Consider the following 18992-nt stretch of genomic DNA (forward strand, 5'->3'; position numbering starts at 1 on the left):
GGTCACCCTGTCTCCAAGAAAAAATGCAGTAAAAAGCAATCCAAAAATTGTATTAATTCCAAAATGGTACCAACAGAAACTATAGGACGTCCCGCAAAGAAATGAGTCCACGCACAACTATGTGGACAGAAAAATAAAGTTATAGCGCACAGAAGATGGCGGCAGAAAATAATATAAAAAAATTAAATGGTTTTTGTTGCAGTTTGTGCGCCATAGAAATAAGTCGCACCGAAAGATGGTGGAATGTCAGGTTTTTTCATTTTACTCCACTTAGAATTTTTTTAATTTTTTTAGTACATTATACGGTACATTAAATAGCACCATTGAAAAAAACAACTCATCCCACAAAAAACGAGCCCTCATACAGCAACAGCGATTGATAAAGGAGTTCCGATTTTTTTAAAAGGCACAGCACAGATGGGAACTGCCTGTTCAGCCACGCAGTCAGCTGAAGATTGGTTTCTCACCTCGCTGCTTAGCTGAAGAGGGCTTTTGTACGAAGAATGTGCAGAATCTGCTGACAAAACACATTGCAAGAAATGTTTATTTCCTATTCTGTACTTTTTTTCTAAAAAAAGAAAAAAGTGCGGTTACTCTTGAACAGCTGTCAGTATATATGTACATTCTGGTCAGTCTGTGAAGGTGTCTTACTGTGTTGCTGCCACCATCAATTGGATTGTTGCATGCATGTCTATAGGAGTCAATGACATCGCTGTCGGCATCAGGGGCTTTAATTTATTTCATTGTAAGTTCTACTTCACTAAAAACAGTCGGAATGAGATCTCCGAAGAAGTGACGATGGAGATGCTCCGTACGGAGGTTGTCCATTCTTAACCACTTTTATGTATTCATCACCATAGGTGTGCTTTTTCTAACTTTTTTTTTTTTTTTTTATAAAGTCCCCATAGAGAACTTTAACTCGGCACCTTGCAATCTCATTGTGGGGATCATTTGGGACCCCCAAACACTGATCAAGGCATTTAAATGTCACTCAGAATTAATGGTGGCATTTAAAGGGTTAATAGCCACGATCTGTGCGAGCACTGATCATGGTTGTTGCGGGCGGGTGTCAGCAGTCAAAGACAGCCGACACTCAATCCTGTTCCATTCAAACACCGAACCTCCAGGACGTAACTCTACATCATGGAGCATTGAGGGGTTAAGGGCTATAAAAGCTCTGCTGTTTCTTCAGGAATAGTGGCGCATCCGCCTGTGGCTGCATCTGGTATTGTAATAAGGCTACACATGAATAAGGATGACGAGGGCCGTGGCCCCGGGACGTACGTGGCTCCGTTACTGTAAGCAGCAGATCTCACCCCGACAAACCACTTATACTTCTAAGCTTCGTCATTGTAGAAGGAAGCATAAACTAAATGTGGTGTAGCCGATGATCAGACTTGGGCCAGGACTGGTTTACAGCCTATGATGCTAACAATAACGACTCTGTTCACTGACTGCAAGCAGTAAAGTGGGTAAGTGGAAAGCTGCACAATTCACTTGCCTCGTATGTCTTCTGCAGGCCGCCATCGTAAGAATCATGAAGATGAGGAAGGTCCTAAAACACCAGCAGCTTCTTGGAGAAGTTTTGACCCAGCTGTCTTCAAGATTCAAGCCACGTGTTCCAGTTATCAAAGTGAGTTGTTTGACACGGAGGGGTCCTTGGTGACGGGGCGGAGGGGGATTGTCAACCCAAGGTGTGGTTTTAGTGGAAGAAAACCTCTAATTCAGCAAATGCCGTCCCTGTGAGGTCTTGTCCCTCCGTCATTGGCGGTCCTCAGCTAGCTGGCAGAACAAGTTAGGCCTCGCTCACACCAGCGGGTTGGATTCCACTGTGAGCCCAGCTGGTGACTCTGCGTACCTCCTAATGCACGGTACACTTTGTATTTCTTTATATTTCCCATGCTGCCGCCTAGCGATGACGCAGATACCCGCAGCCCATACATTATGTTAATTGCGTATAGGCTGCGGGATGAACAGCCTCCATTGAAATAAGGCCATCTGCATGGATTCCGCTGCCAAATATAAGCATGCTGCGATTTTTCTTCCACTTGCGGAATATGCAATTCCTATCCTTGAGTGAGAATGAAAATGCATGCCTTTCAATGCCTGTGTCTTACCACAGACTGCGATCGCAGAATCTGCAATACAAATCCGCCGACTTCTCAGAAATCTCCAGCAGCGTTTTATCACTGCAGATGTAAAATATCTATCGTGCCATAAGCGTTCTGTAGATGTCCTTCAGGTGACCCTGTAACAACCCCCTCCCCGTACTGTTATAATGGGTTAGCATATCTGCTGCACGGAGGGAATGGCGCGCATTAGAGAATTACACTTCTTACTATTCTTCACACACTAAAAGCATGTTAATGACAAAAACCGTAAAGTCGATAATGGCAGTCACAAGAACAGAGGCTAAACTCCCCGTAATGTAAGTTCTAGCCATTGAAGCTGCTATTAGCATCCAGCCATTAAAGGGAAAGTCTGCAGAAAATTACCGTTTTTATTTTTTTTTTTCTTGTCACTTTTTTCTTTCTCACTCCTGTCAGCTGTTTCAACAGGAATAAAAATAGGAAGCTGTAGCATGGATGGCCCTAGAAGTCTCCCCACACCTTCTAGGTGCCCTCCGTAAGGCCGCTGTCACATGGCTGTGAGAAGTGCACAAGGCTTGTTCCTTTGAATGGGGTCATTAACATGAGCGATTTCTCCCCCACCACTTACCCCGCGATGCGGGAAAAGATCACGGCATTGTTCCTCTTTGGGATTGCCTATTGTTTTTAATAGGACAGGAAAACACATTGTACAGCGTGTGATGTGAGGTTACCCATTGAAAACAATGGGAAACACTTGCTGAACCTCCGTAGCTAAAAGCCTCGCTGGAGGGTCGCAGCCTCACCAAAGTCATGAGTTTTTGCAGAAAGAAGCCATCCGCTGGTACGTTGCACAAGCGCGTTATCGGGCTTAGCTACACAGAAGCCTAAGGAGCGAGAATACCCTTCCTCATCCTAATAAACTAACTCCAGCAGCGGACCGCGCAATTGATGCAATTTCCCTAAATTTGTTTTAATTTTGGATGTATACTTGCGGGAAACGACTTTTACAATTTTCCGGCCCGCCTGCTAACGTCCGCTTTGATTTGTTGTGCATAAACCGGAAGCCTGCAGACCGGCGCAGAGGAAGCGATTAATCTACACGTGCGCCGGTCTGTGGACACATGCGTGAGAGAGCAAAGGGCTCAAGTGGATGACTGACTCCGCAGCCGAGGTGGGCGGGTTTATGTTAAGAGCTCTGGCCAGAAGAGATGGTCCAAGCCCGCCCACTTGACTGAACTGTGGACATTGGCATGCAGGGGGGGGGGGGGGGGGGCAGATTTTAAAAGACGTTTACCGCAGTTATACTGTCAAAAAGAGAAAAGACATACGTTTATGGAAACTGCACTAATTAAGGGTTCTGCTCATGGAGGTCGGGGTGCAACTGCTGGCGGATCCCCTTTAAACTCCATCGCTTCAGTGTGTATACATTACAAAGCAGCCGGTAAAGCATCATGGCAGAGATGGCTGCGGGCCTTTAAACATGTCATTTGGCTCTTACTGCAAAAGAAAAAGGCGACACCTAAATGATGTCCTGATTATAATCACAGGAGCTTCTGCTCCCGTTTCCATCAGCAGCATGTGATGAGCGCCGCCAGACCAACAACTTGGGGAATTTTTGCAGACCCTTCCAGTTTTGAACCCTTTCCAATCCGTTGGCTGACGTCTAAAGACATTATAATTTAAGGCTGTACAGCTCCGATGTTGGAAGACGTCTGTCGGGGTTCTCTTACTGTATATTGCCAGCCTCTCTGCTGTCGGAGCCTATTCAACGTGTCACCTCATGCAGTACTGGCTTTAACCAGCAGATAGCGCTGTTGTATAACGGCAGAAAAATAGTAAGCCCCCTAGGAAAACCAGGATACAAATTGGGTTGGAAAGGGTTAAATACAATATTCTCCTAAGATATATTCTTACTGATGGCAGCCGGTCGCCCATCCAAGTGCAGCTACCTTCCTAGTGAGGCCTCTGCTCCTCCTACAGTCCCCGACGGGCACTGGGGAAGCCTTCCCCTCTCAGAAGGCCCTAATAAAGGGATATTCCCATATCAAGTGCCAACAAGTCTCATGAGGTCTTTGACCTTTATGGCGTCTCCTATGAAGGTGACCGAAACATCTTATGTCCTATAGAGGGTGTAAAGTAGCAGCGGTGGGGAATATACTACAGCTGTATTACTTACCGAGGGAAAGCATATAGGTGGGAGACTAAAGCTTCTCTCCACTCGTCCTCAGTAAGGGAAGGAATATCCACTTTGCAGGCCTTTTCCTAAGGATAGTCGTATTAATATCACTATATTTAAAGAAAAATAAATGTAAAATAACCCTAATCTGCAGTTTTCGTACTGACGAGCCTAATAATAGTCTGATATTTCCTGTTCGGTAAAGAGAACTTTACAGCAATCACTTAAGTAGCCTCACAGGCAGGATTACAGTGAAAGGTGACTCCTACATATAGAGAACACAGGGTGCACCATTCACCATAGATGGTCACAGCTCACCTCCTCCCCCTACCTGCAGTGTCTTCTGTACTGCAGCCTCCTGAGTCACAGAAACAATCAGACTATTATTAGGCTTAGTGGCCGGAGTGATAATAGCAGGATATTAGGATTTTTCTAAAATATACTTGGCTTTGTGGAAAACTTCTTTTTTTTTTTTTTTGTATGTACAACACCTGAATTTGATTTAAAAGGTCATTTTCTGATACATTCCCTGTGACAGAGAAACTGTGTGGTAATAAGGGGTCAAAGATTTAATTAAAATATGGCGAGTAATTTAAGTGGGTTTTTGTCCGAGATCTTACACATTTGTCGAATGGCCCATTTACACGTAACGATTACCGCTCAAATGAACGAACGTGCGGGATAATCGTTGCATCTAAACGCGAGCCATCCTGCACTTTTCGTTCGCCGTTTAGTTTCAGCTCACTTCTCATTACGTCTAAACGCTCCCCGCTTCATAGAATTGTGAAGCGCGGAGCGAGAACTTGGTGATGCTCAGCGAGGATCTGCCGGTCTAAATGTCCTGCAGGAGCACGAATAGCTTGTGACGTCACCCGCTCGTTCAAACGAGAATCGTCCCGTGTGAAAGGGGCATAAGTTGAGGGAAGGTGATAACAAGAACAACTGTTGAATGCCCCACTGATGTGACGATGATCGTTCAGCTTGTGGGAATCTACACAATAAATCCACATATCTGAAGGGCGGTTTGTCGCTTGCGCTTCCGATTGTGCAGGCATAAAAATCCCTCTGCTGCTGCTGTGACGGCCACGCCGGAGGATCCCTGCATCCCCGAAGTGATGCGAGGCTGTTTTCACATGAGAACTTTTCACATCCACGAGGCTCTCACATAGTGGGGAGCGTTTTATGGGGGCGATATTCACGGCCCCATATTGTGCTCACCAGTATGAAGGCGGCCTTAGTCATCGCTGCTGTGGTTATGCGTCGTACACCCAAGTGGCTGCCGCAGCCCAAGTCGCCATACAGACTGCTGAAGTAGCAGGGAATGTAAAAGGGCATCCCATTCCGTGCTCTTCCAGGTAGGTAACACCTCTTGTCAATTTTTTTCATAAATTCCTCAGAGGAATAACAGGAACAGCACAAGTATTTGCTATAATAGAAGTCAGGAGAGCTGTAGGACTATAGATGGACAACTGTCAGAACTTGTATTGCACCCCGGCCTCTAATGTTCTGCTTCATGAAACGTATTCTGCAGCCTCAGGACGCCATACTTGTGTTGACCATTTTTACCTAATTGTAATCTAAATGCACAAAGTATGTTGTGACAGCGCCACCTTGTGCCGATTAGGCTGCGCTGCTGTGTATGTAGCTTGAACTGCGTGTTGCGCAGAATCTTACAGGATAATTTTATTTATTTTTTTCATTCATTTTTTTAACTTCTTTTATTTTTTTCTTCCCCCCCAGAAATGTATCGACATCCTAATAGAAAAAGAATATCTAGAACGCGTGGACGGAGAGAAGGACACATACAGTTATCTGGCTTGAATGAAAAGAAAAAAAAATTTTATACGTATATTTAGAAATTGCCTGATTGGTTAAATGTCATTGTGTGACACTGCAGATAGTTGTGTGATGGGAAGAATGGTGACACGGGGACTTCATAGGAGCTGGGATGCTGCCACCTGGTCCAACACCTTTTTAATCACACAGGAAACAAAAGGATGCCCAAACGCCAACCTCGGGACTGACACCGTTTCAAGCATGTAAATATGAATATATGGACACCAGTGCGCTTTAATTTAAGAACTGAGGGTAGCCTGTGCCCGGACAGAAGACATGTTTGCATGCTACCACCTCCTTCCTTTTAAATCAGTACATTTGGGCTGTACAGGCAACAGATGTCAATGGAGCTAGTCCCTAGTTATATTGGCAGCACAATGAGTATGAATGGACCTAATGTAATCTGCTATGGAATACCATTTGTATAGTGTGTTTAATTTTTTTTTTTAATGTGTGTATGAATAAAACAGATAAAACACACAGAACCCTTGTATGTATGTGGTGGTTTTACAGTCCTGGAAGGGACCTCCAGGGTCAACCCCCTGCTCAATGCAGGATCACTAAATCATCCCAGACAGATGTCTGCCCGGCCTCTGTTTGAAGACTTCCATTGAAAGGGAACTCCCCACCTCCTGTGGCAACTTGTTCCACTTATTGATCATCATTACTGTCTAATATCTAATCTGTGTCTCCTCCCTCTCAGTTTCATCCCATTGCTTCTAGTCTTCCTTGTACGAATGAGAATAGGTCTGATCCCTCTGCACTGTGACAGCCCTTCAGATATTTGTAGACTATTAAGTCTCCTCTCAGCCTTCTTTTTTCCAAGCTAAACATTCCCAGATCCTTTAACCGTTCCTCATAGGACATGATTTGCAGATTGCTCACCATCTTGGTAACTCTTCTCTGAACTTGCTCCAGTTTGTCAGTCTTTTTGTAAAGTGGGGTGCCCAGAACTGGACAGAGTATTCCAGATGAGGTCTGACTTGGGCTGGGTTCACACAGGGCTGATTTGCTGCGGTTTTGCTGCAGTTCTGCCGCAGAAGAACCGCTTGTGTGGCAAAACCGCTTCAGAGGTTATTTTTGTCTTGCGTATCTTGTTGCGTATTTTGGGTGCTTTTTCGCCTCAGACAATCCACAAGCGTTTTTTTCCGCAGCGCTTTTTAACTTTTGCAGCGGATTTTGCTGCTTCCATGGAGGCCTATGGACAAAAGTTCAAAGAATTGACATGCTGCATCTTCAAAAGCCGCGCCGCAGCTGCATTTCCGCACTGCCGCTGTTTGGGCAAAAAGCTGTTCTCACAGGACGGAATTTTTCCGAACAGATTTGCACTGCAAACGCAGTGCTCTTGCTGTCGTGCGGATATGCAACGTCATGAGGCGGCAAATCTGCCCCATGTGAACCCAGCCTAAGGAAGAGTAGAGGGGGAAAATTGCCTTATGTGATCTAAACACTAGGTTTCTCTTAATACATCCCAGAATTGTGTTTGCCTTTTTGGCTGCTGCATCGCATTGTTGACTCATCTTCAGTCTGTGATCTAGTATACCCAAGTCTTTTTCACATGTGCTGTTGCTTAGCCCAATTCCTCCCATTCTGTATGTGCTTTTTCATTTTTCTTGTTTTGGGTCATGCTCTGGTCCTTGATATCGAAAACAGAATTTCATTTTTGGAATGCAGCGGTTTATTGTTTCTAAAGGTGGCACTCAAGATGTCTGTCTCTTCTTTTCCCTTTGGGAGATGAGGCCGAAGAGTCTAGCAGCGGCTTTTTCCTCTGAAAGCATGCATACTCGGCCAGCGGAAGAAATTACTGTCGGCAAACTGCTTTCAACTGAGCGCTCATTTGAGCTATACAGGCAGTTCTAATCTCTTCATAGGTTTTTGCTTTTTACGTTATGGAATATGGGGTTTTCTAAACCATAAAGATATCAGTAACCAATTCTTTTGTAGTCTTCCAAACTTTCCAAAGGAAAATGTGGCAAAAAATTTTTTTCTGGGAAATATGCAAATGGAACAATACCTTAACAGTGCCACCTATTGGAAGCCAAGCTAGAAGCCTGCTGTGCATGGTGTTTCTGGCTTTGTCTTATAATTCCCAGTCATTGTTATAAGGCTTGTTTTGAAAAGTCCAACATGAACTTGCAGGAATGCTGCCTTGCAATAGGTGGTGCTGCAGATGTATTGTTCCATCTTCCCATTTGCTATTCTACCAATTGGGCATCCTTCAATGACTGGACTTGAGATGACTTTCTTAATATGTGGTTCCAGGACTGCTGTAAGCCCTGGTGTCTTTGCCTCTGTTTAGCACTGCAGCTGCGTTCTCATCTCTATAGACTTCGATGGGGCAACATGTAACCAAATTCCTCAGTGAGATCATGTGACTTGAGCCGGATTTTAGCACTTTTTCCGAGTGAATGATTAGTGCAGGAAAAGAAGCTCCCAAATGGAGAAAGGCATTTCTCTCCAATGTCTTCTATATTTACTTGTAGTATTGATAGTTTGGAGTTTCTTAAATAGATGCGGTCGGTTCAGTATTTTGGACCCAAAACGAGGTAGATTCGTTTTAAGAACTGGAAATGAGCTTGGATATAAGGGCATGACAAGCTGCAGGAACCAAGAGGTTGGCCGTATGTACACAGTCCAGAATAACGTGCGCTTGTGAGACTCTCACAACCTCTGCATTTTAATAACCCATTATTTCCAATGGCTGATGTACCAGTCGAGTCATGTGAGAGTAGGACTTGCAATATGCGACCTTCACCTGGCACAACTCGCTCACAGCTGTGTAACTACGGCCATAAAGAAGGAAATTATAGTAGCAGTATTTGGGGTCACTAACTCAGTACTTGTACCCCACCAGTCCACAGACTGGGTTATATAGAAACCAGGCCCATTTACTTTAATAGCACTGATCTGCACCGACAAAAGCTGACGGCGTCTTCTAGTCCTATACAATTCATCCTAATTCACATTGTCCATAAAACAAAGACTGGAACAATAAGTCTTGGTTAGGCCTTTTTCACATGGCCAGGAAAATCATGTAAGATGCGTGCGATGCTACAGGCACCCCATATTTTTGAATGGGGTCATACACGTTTCGTTTCCTCCTATGTCCTTTCTTTAGGCATACCCTTGCATCACCCATGGTCCTCAATGGGGCAAGCATCAGCATAACGCATGCTAGGTGCTTGCGATGCGATGTCCCTGTCCACCCCCACCCCCCCACATTGAAAACAATGGGAGAAACTCCACGATCCTCTGCTGTGGCTGTCAGCTGTGCTAGAGGATCACTACTTCCCTGAAGTGATGCAAGGAGTTTTTCCTCTCAAAACCACCTTGTATCAGTGAGGAATTCACATGTTGGCAAGTACTAGACGGGGACGTGATTCTCAACCTGCTATCGCACTCGCCAGTGTAGTTAGTTTTTGGGGTTGTTTCACATCTGCATTGGTCAGAGCTTCCACCACAGATCCGTCTCAAAATATGCATGCAGCACTTTTTGCTTCCAGCTAAAAAGTAGTCAATGGGGTCCGTTCAGCACAGTTCCGACGTGGGGATTCCCCTTTCGTGTGCTCCGAAAAGAGCAGAAAAACAATCCCCACCACCGATGTGAAACGCCTTTACACCCTGGATTCTCTCTAAACCAGGAACGTTTTATTAGCTCTGCAACACTTTGTTCTCTGCACCAGATAGGAGCTTTGAGGAGAGGATTCAAGTATTCCATGTTCCTTAGTCTTGACCACAAGCCATCTGATTTGTTATGGCCCATCAAGATTTTTGCTTAAGTGCAAGAACAGCACAAAAGTGCCATGTATTGTGCTTGAAATTCCAAGAGATCTGACCCTCTGTTTTATCATATATTCTACCCATATAGCCATTCTAAGACTTGGCCTTAAAGTATAACTACAGTTGTAGTATCTTAAGTTTCCAATACTTCATTAATAACACTGCGGTTAAACCACAAGTAGTGATCATATAACATATGTTGGGCTGAACTGGATGAATGTCTTTTTTTCAGCCTCTTAACCTCACCGCCTTTCCCCCAATGTTGATCCAGAGAAAGGCAAAAAAAAAACCTGAGGTAGAAGCCAAATTTCCTTATTTAGGGGGAAATTCCTTCCAGACTCACCGACCCTTCTGAAGTCTTAAGTGACCATAACCTGTAATTTCTCATCCGTATCATTGGGGAACACAGAAGACCTTGGGTATAGCTGCTGCCACTAGGAGGTGACACTAGGCAAAGAAAAAGTTAGTCCTTCCTTCCCTGCAATACCCCTCCCACAGGCCCTGAACTAAATCCATGTTAAGTTTTGTGTCCTTAGGAGGCAGACCTTCCTGCTCTGCAGGTCTTCAGTTGATTTATTTTGCTTTCTTCCCCTCTAGTTGGGCATCAGGGATGAGCTAACTTCCCTGATGCTTCCCAGGCATATATTTATTTTCAGCGCTATTCAGCAAATCCAGCAACCTGATTGGTAAATAGTGCTGAAGTGGGGCTGAAAATAAATAGATGCGATCCGCAAGTGAGGAGGACAAATAGTGCTGCATCCGACACACTGGTTTTTTTTCTTCCTCCAAGAAGACAAAGCGGAACAGAGGTGCGCTAAACACTCTGCTTCTTGCCATGGGTTAACCAGAGGTTGCTGCCCCCCCCCCCCCCCCTTTCCAGTGATCTCTCACCACTAAGTGACAGTCACTGAAGTGGTGAATCTGGGTGAGCTGAAGCAAAGAGGAAGAAGATATAGGAGTAGATGGGATTAGGAGAGTATTGCACCCTCGTCCTTCCACTGCTTGTCCCCTACCCACTGCGCCCCTTACAACCCCTCCCCTTAGCGCAGAGTCCTCGTTCAGCTCAGCGGTCCTTCACGAGAGGGGGTCAGAAGCTGGTCCAGCTCTTGCACAGGATTTTTTTCCCCCCCAGCACGCAGCCACTTCAGGCCGGGCTAGCGATAGAGCTAGTCTCTGGCTTCTAGGCCTAAAGACTGCAACTGAAAGTGAGTAATCTAGTTAGTGTGCAATGAAGGGGTGCCATTTGCCTCTGTCCTGCACTGTTTCTCTCTACAGAGCTGTCTCCTGCTCAGGCTGGCTCTAAACAGAGGCCCTGGCCTGTAAAAGGAGTGACTGGAGGCAGGACCTCTGGTGGGTGTGCCCCACTCCACATGCAAATCTCACTAGGCCACCTGTCCTGGCCATTCCCTTCCCCATCCACCATCACTACTGGGCCTGACTATAGCTGGGTTAGGCCCAATTAGAGGCCCTGGCACTTATGCTGTATAGATCCTGACCGGAGGCGGGACTCCTGGTGTGCGGGAAGGGGGGGTGGAGTCCTCTCCCTAACACAGCTCACTAAGCGAAGCCACCTCTGGCAGGGTGAGGCTGAAATTGAGCCCCCAACTTCTAGACATGTTTAGGTCACGACAGGCGCGAGACTCCAGTTGGTGCGAGGGGAGGGGGTGTAGCTAACATTTCTTAAAGGCGTTCCTCAGTCTGGCCGGACTTTTTTCCTAGAACTACTTTATTCTACTTATATAGTCTCTATGACTTGATTTCCCTAGGACTCGTGTTCTGTTCTCTGCTACTGCTTTCATACCAACTGATTTAGCTCCGTGCTTGCAGGAGGGGTATAGCTGGTAGGAGGGACTAACTTTTTCTTTGCTTAGTGTCACCTCCTACTGGCAGCAGCTATACCCAAGGTTTTGTGTCCCCCCCCCCCCCCCCCCCAATGAACATGACGAGAAGAGATTTTACGGTAACAAAATCCTGTTGTTGTAATGCTCAAGAAAGGCCTCCATTCAGGCCCCTCAAACTCTTCACCATCACCACATCTTCCGTCGTGCTCTGATGACCAAAAACAATAACCATCAGTGAATTGAGTCATCCCCTACCCCAGCCTTCTCTACACCAAATAAGCTTTTGGTTTTGACACCTCATTCTGCAGAGCCGATCTTCCGTCCCCCTTAGGGGCGCCTTTCTCTGTACTCTCTCGAACCCATAGCTTGAGCTCATGTCCAGTTAGTGTAGGTCCAACCAATTTGCAGTGGCAGTTTTTCCATCGATGGTGTAAGCCAAGGCCTTCAAATCCGTCACTATTATCAATGCTCCTAAACGCAGTAGAAGAGTTACGTGTTCAGTATACACAAGCGATCGTCGTACGTGAATGTGTTCAGTCCCCGGTTGATCCGCATCATTAATAGCATGCGTTAAAGAGACTATAGTTCAAGTATATTTTATTTGAGGTGGGAGATGTACCACAATACATTATTGCCAAAAAGTCACTGGTACAAAAATTTGCAGCTGACAAAAAAATTGAATAAATTGTTTGACATCACTATAAATTAGTCATACAGTACTCGGAGTCAGAACTTCCACTCGCATTTTCTTTTTTTTTTTTTCTTCTTTTCTTTTAGCTAAAAATTGCGCCAGTATTAGAAATTCCTGAAGAAGGTAAGGCAGGGGCTGCGACAAGAGGTAGCTGGTCCGTCAAGGGATTTCCATTTCTCTCTCAATACCCACGTATTTCAGAGCATCAGCTTGGCTATATCTACAATACAAGAAATATTCTGTTAGATTAGAGCAGCATCTGTGAGAGCGGCCTGCGGGTGACGAAGGGCAGGTGACGGCACGCAACCTGGATGTCTACTAGGAATAGACTCACGATAGAGGTTGAAGGCTCATGTTTGCCCGTACCGTGCGGCACCTCTGTACATATGGACTTTGCACAGAGATGTCAGCACTTTGTGTGGCCCACTTGAAGGGTGCGGTGCAGGGCTGCCGGTCTGATTTAACCCCTTAAGGACCAGGTTGTTTCAGTCCAAAAGGACCAGACACTTTTTAGTGATCTTACTACCTATGCGGTGGTTTTACTACCCCATTTTTTTTTCTACAGCTACCAAAGTATGTCACAAAAAAAAGGTCCAATTTTTTTTTCTGATATTTTTTTCCATTTTTATTCAGGGTAATTGCTGGGTCGCCTAGTGGAAGTAATACCTCCACTTTCACTGTGCACCCTGGAAAAGATAAGGCAGAAGCTGTTAAAACCAGCTTCTCCCTTCCCCTCCGGGTTCTTAGCTGTGATTTAACAGCCGACAACCTGACCTGCTCCTGTTTGATTGCAGAACAGGGGCTTTAATTCCCCACCGTACATCTGCTATCAGGCGGGGATTAAAGCCTAGGACCAAGCACCGTATATTTACAGTGCTTGGTCCTTAAGGGGTATACAGTATAGGCATAATGTAATGTGTTTTCCAGGGAGAATACTATTGAGGAGCCATCCTTAGGATAGAAACTACAAGAAAAAACTATGAACCTGCGCTACTTAGCATATAGATGACCAATAGTAGATGTCTCAATAACCAATCTTTGGGTAGAGACAAAAAGATATTTTATTTTAAACAAATGAAGAATAGAGGTCACAGCCTCATAAAATCGCAAAATACTTGCGGGATCCTATGCGACGCGTTTCGGTGTGATACGCCTTTCTCAAGCATATAGAAACATGGACAAACGGTGATATAAATAGAGCAAAAATAAATTACATACCCATTATAATGCATCAATGGTAATGAGTGTGTTTCGGTACGCGGTGCCACTTTGGCAACGAAAGATGACGTGTCCCTCGTTATGACGCGCCATACGGCGCCCTGAATACAGTGTGTATGGCCAACGTCAGAAGCCATAACACGTACCTTGTGATTCGAAGCCACGCCCCCCCCCCAGAGCGCGGCGATGCGTTCCACTGAACGTACGACCTCATGCGTAACTGACGTCACAAGCCGTGACTACGTGACCCAGATTACAAGGTCACGTCTCTAAGGGGTGAAAGAGGAACGCAACGGTGCGTTCCAAAGGGCGTTAGAGCAACGTACCCTTTCACACATGAACCCTTTCCAATCCGTTGGCTGACGTCTAAAGACATTATAATTTAAGGCTGTACAGCTCCGATGTTGGAAGACGTCTGTCGGGGTTCTCTTACTGTATATTGCCAGCCTCTCTGCTGTCGGAGCCTATTCAACGTGTCACCTCATGCAGTACTGGCTTTAACCAGCAGATAGCGCTGTTGTATAACGGCAGAAAAATAGTAAGCCCCCTAGGAAAACCAGGATACAAATTGGGTTGGAAAGGGTTAAATACAATATTCTCCTAAGATATATTCTTACTGATGGCAGCCGGTCGCCCATCCAAGTGCAGCTACCTTCCTAGTGAGGCCTCTGCTCCTCCTACAGTCCCCGACGGGCACTGGGGAAGCCTTCCCCTCTCAGAAGGCCCTAATAAAGGGATATTCCCATATCAAGTGCCAACAAGTCTCATGAGGTCTTTGACCTTTATGGCGTCTCCTATGAAGGTGACCGAAACATCTTATGTCCTATAGAGGGTGTAAAGTAGCAGCGGTGGGGAATATACTACAGCTGTATTACTTACCGAGGGAAAGCATATAGGTGGGAGACTAAAGCTTCTCTCCACTCGTCCTCAGTAAGGGAAGGAATATCCACTTTGCAGGCCTTTTCCTAAGGATAGTCGTATTAATATCACTATATTTAAAGAAAAATAAATGTAAAATAACCCTAATCTGCAGTTTTCGTACTGACGAGCCTAATAATAGTCTGATATTTCCTGTTCGGTAAAGAGAACTTTACAGCAATCACTTAAGTAGCCTCACAGGCAGGATTACAGTGAAAGGTGACTCCTACATATAGAGAACACAGGGTGCACCATTCACCATAGATGGTCACAGCTCACCTCCTCCCCCTACCTGCAGTGTCTTCTGTACTGCAGCCTCCTGAGTCACAGAAACAATCAGACTATTATTAGGCTTAGTGGCCGGAGTGATAATAGCAGGATATTAGGATTTTTCTAAAATATACTTGGCTTTGTGGAAAACTTCTTTTTTTTTTTTTTTGTATGTACAACACCTGAATTTGATTTAAAAGGTCATTTTCTGATACATTCCCTGTGACAGAGAAACTGTGTGGTAATAAGGGGTCAAAGATTTAATTAAAATATGGCGAGTAATTTAAGTGGGTTTTTGTCCGAGATCTTACACATTTGTCGAATGGCCCATTTACACGTAACGATTACCGCTCAAATGAACGAACGTGCGGGATAATCGTTGCATCTAAACGCGAGCCATCCTGCACTTTTCGTTCGCCGTTTAGTTTCAGCTCACTTCTCATTACGTCTAAACGCTCCCCGCTTCATAGAATTGTGAAGCGCGGAGCGAGAACTTGGTGATGCTCAGCGAGGATCTGCCGGTCTAAATGTCCTGCAGGAGCACGAATAGCTTGTGACGTCACCCGCTCGTTCAAACGAGAATCGTCCCGTGTGAAAGGGGCATAAGTTGAGGGAAGGTGATAACAAGAACAACTGTTGAATGCCCCACTGATGTGACGATGATCGTTCAGCTTGTGGGAATCTACACAATAAATCCACATATCTGAAGGGCGGTTTGTCGCTTGCGCTTCCGATTGTGCAGGCATAAAAATCCCTCTGCTGCTGCTGTGACGGCCACGCCGGAGGATCCCTGCATCCCCGAAGTGATGCGAGGCTGTTTTCACATGAGAACTTTTCACATCCACGAGGCTCTCACATAGTGGGGAGCGTTTTATGGGGGCGATATTCACGGCCCCATATTGTGCTCACCAGTATGAAGGCGGCCTTAGTCATCGCTGCTGTGGTTATGCGTCGTACACCCAAGTGGCTGCCGCAGCCCAAGTCGCCATACAGACTGCTGAAGTAGCAGGGAATGTAAAAGGGCATCCCATTCCGTGCTCTTCCAGGTAGGTAACACCTCTTGTCAATTTTTTTCATAAATTCCTCAGAGGAATAACAGGAACAGCACAAGTATTTGCTATAATAGAAGTCAGGAGAGCTGTAGGACTATAGATGGACAACTGTCAGAACTTGTATTGCACCCCGGCCTCTAATGTTCTGCTTCATGAAACGTATTCTGCAGCCTCAGGACGCCATACTTGTGTTGACCATTTTTACCTAATTGTAATCTAAATGCACAAAGTATGTTGTGACAGCGCCACCTTGTGCCGATTAGGCTGCGCTGCTGTGTATGTAGCTTGAACTGCGTGTTGCGCAGAATCTTACAGGATAATTTTATTTATTTTTTTCATTCATTTTTTTAACTTCTTTTATTTTTTTCTTCCCCCCCAGAAATGTATCGACATCCTAATAGAAAAAGAATATCTAGAACGCGTGGACGGAGAGAAGGACACATACAGTTATCTGGCTTGAATGAAAAGAAAAAAAAATTTTATACGTATATTTAGAAATTGCCTGATTGGTTAAATGTCATTGTGTGACACTGCAGATAGTTGTGTGATGGGAAGAATGGTGACACGGGGACTTCATAGGAGCTGGGATGCTGCCACCTGGTCCAACACCTTTTTAATCACACAGGAAACAAAAGGATGCCCAAACGCCAACCTCGGGACTGACACCGTTTCAAGCATGTAAATATGAATATATGGACACCAGTGCGCTTTAATTTAAGAACTGAGGGTAGCCTGTGCCCGGACAGAAGACATGTTTGCATGCTACCACCTCCTTCCTTTTAAATCAGTACATTTGGGCTGTACAGGCAACAGATGTCAATGGAGCTAGTCCCTAGTTATATTGGCAGCACAATGAGTATGAATGGACCTAATGTAATCTGCTATGGAATACCATTTGTATAGTGTGTTTAATTTTTTTTTTTAATGTGTGTATGAATAAAACAGATAAAACACACAGAACCCTTGTATGTATGTGGTGGTTTTACAGTCCTGGAAGGGACCTCCAGGGTCAACCCCCTGCTCAATGCAGGATCACTAAATCATCCCAGACAGATGTCTGCCCGGCCTCTGTTTGAAGACTTCCATTGAAAGGGAACTCCCCACCTCCTGTGGCAACTTGTTCCACTTATTGATCATCATTACTGTCTAATATCTAATCTGTGTCTCCTCCCTCTCAGTTTCATCCCATTGCTTCTAGTCTTCCTTGTACGAATGAGAATAGGTCTGATCCCTCTGCACTGTGACAGCCCTTCAGATATTTGTAGACTATTAAGTCTCCTCTCAGCCTTCTTTTTTCCAAGCTAAACATTCCCAGATCCTTTAACCGTTCCTCATAGGACATGATTTGCAGATTGCTCACCATCTTGGTAACTCTTCTCTGAACTTGCTCCAGTTTGTCAGTCTTTTTGTAAAGTGGGGTGCCCAGAACTGGACAGAGTATTCCAGATGAGGTCTGACTTGGGCTGGGTTCACACAGGGCTGATTTGCTGCGGTTTTGCTGCAGTTCTGCCGCAGAAGAACCGCTTGTGTGGCAAAACCGCTTCAGAGGTTATTTTTGTCTTGCGTATCTTGTTGCGTATTTTGGGTGCTTTTTCGCCTCAGACAATCCACAAGCGTTTTTTTCCGCAGCGCTTTTTAACTTTTGCAGCGGATTTTGCTGCTTCCATGGAGGCCTATGGACAAAAGTTCAAAGAATTGACATGCTGCATCTTCAAAAGCCGCGCCGCAGCTGCATTTCCGCACTGCCGCTGTTTGGGCAAAAAGCTGTTCTCACAGGACGGAATTTTTCCGAACAGATTTGCACTGCAAACGCAGTGCTCTTGCTGTCGTGCGGATATGCAACGTCATGAGGCGGCAAATCTGCCCCATGTGAACCCAGCCTAAGGAAGAGTAGAGGGGGAAAATTGCCTTATGTGATCTAAACACTAGGTTTCTCTTAATACATCCCAGAATTGTGTTTGCCTTTTTGGCTGCTGCATCGCATTGTTGACTCATCTTCAGTCTGTGATCTAGTATACCCAAGTCTTTTTCACATGTGCTGTTGCTTAGCCCAATTCCTCCCATTCTGTATGTGCTTTTTCATTTTTCTTGTTTTGGGTCATGCTCTGGTCCTTGATATCGAAAACAGAATTTCATTTTTGGAATGCAGCGGTTTATTGTTTCTAAAGGTGGCACTCAAGATGTCTGTCTCTTCTTTTCCCTTTGGGAGATGAGGCCGAAGAGTCTAGCAGCGGCTTTTTCCTCTGAAAGCATGCATACTCGGCCAGCGGAAGAAATTACTGTCGGCAAACTGCTTTCAACTGAGCGCTCATTTGAGCTATACAGGCAGTTCTAATCTCTTCATAGGTTTTTGCTTTTTACGTTATGGAATATGGGGTTTTCTAAACCATAAAGATATCAGTAACCAATTCTTTTGTAGTCTTCCAAACTTTCCAAAGGAAAATGTGGCAAAAAATTTTTTTCTGGGAAATATGCAAATGGAACAATACCTTAACAGTGCCACCTATTGGAAGCCAAGCTAGAAGCCTGCTGTGCATGGTGTTTCTGGCTTTGTCTTATAATTCCCAGTCATTGTTATAAGGCTTGTTTTGAAAAGTCCAACATGAACTTGCAGGAATGCTGCCTTGCAATAGGTGGTGCTGCAGATGTATTGTTCCATCTTCCCATTTGCTATTCTACCAATTGGGCATCCTTCAATGACTGGACTTGAGATGACTTTCTTAATATGTGGTTCCAGGACTGCTGTAAGCCCTGGTGTCTTTGCCTCTGTTTAGCACTGCAGCTGCGTTCTCATCTCTATAGACTTCGATGGGGCAACATGTAACCAAATTCCTCAGTGAGATCATGTGACTTGAGCCGGATTTTAGCACTTTTTCCGAGTGAATGATTAGTGCAGGAAAAGAAGCTCCCAAATGGAGAAAGGCATTTCTCTCCAATGTCTTCTATATTTACTTGTAGTATTGATAGTTTGGAGTTTCTTAAATAGATGCGGTCGGTTCAGTATTTTGGACCCAAAACGAGGTAGATTCGTTTTAAGAACTGGAAATGAGCTTGGATATAAGGGCATGACAAGCTGCAGGAACCAAGAGGTTGGCCGTATGTACACAGTCCAGAATAACG

General features: G+C 45.0%; 1 protein-coding gene across 2 annotated transcripts in view; it reads left to right on the plus strand.

The window, feature by feature from the left end:
* Positions 1 to 6587, plus strand: part of CUL1 (cullin 1) — an 82922-nt gene extending 76335 nt beyond the window's left edge. For both annotated transcript variants that reach the window (XM_066585184.1, XM_066585182.1), the window contains exons 21-22: positions 1520 to 1633; positions 6007 to 6587. In XM_066585184.1, coding sequence (XP_066441281.1) covers positions 1520 to 1633; positions 6007 to 6087 — 195 coding nt within the window. In that variant the 3' untranslated portion in view covers positions 6088 to 6587. The remainder of the gene's footprint in view (positions 1 to 1519; positions 1634 to 6006) is intronic.
* Positions 6588 to 18992: the final 12405 nt, after the last annotated feature.

The sequence above is a fragment of the Eleutherodactylus coqui genome, chromosome 12, assembly GCF_035609145.1.
Source record: "Eleutherodactylus coqui strain aEleCoq1 chromosome 12, aEleCoq1.hap1, whole genome shotgun sequence".
NCBI lineage: Eukaryota > Metazoa > Chordata > Amphibia > Anura > Eleutherodactylidae > Eleutherodactylus > Eleutherodactylus coqui.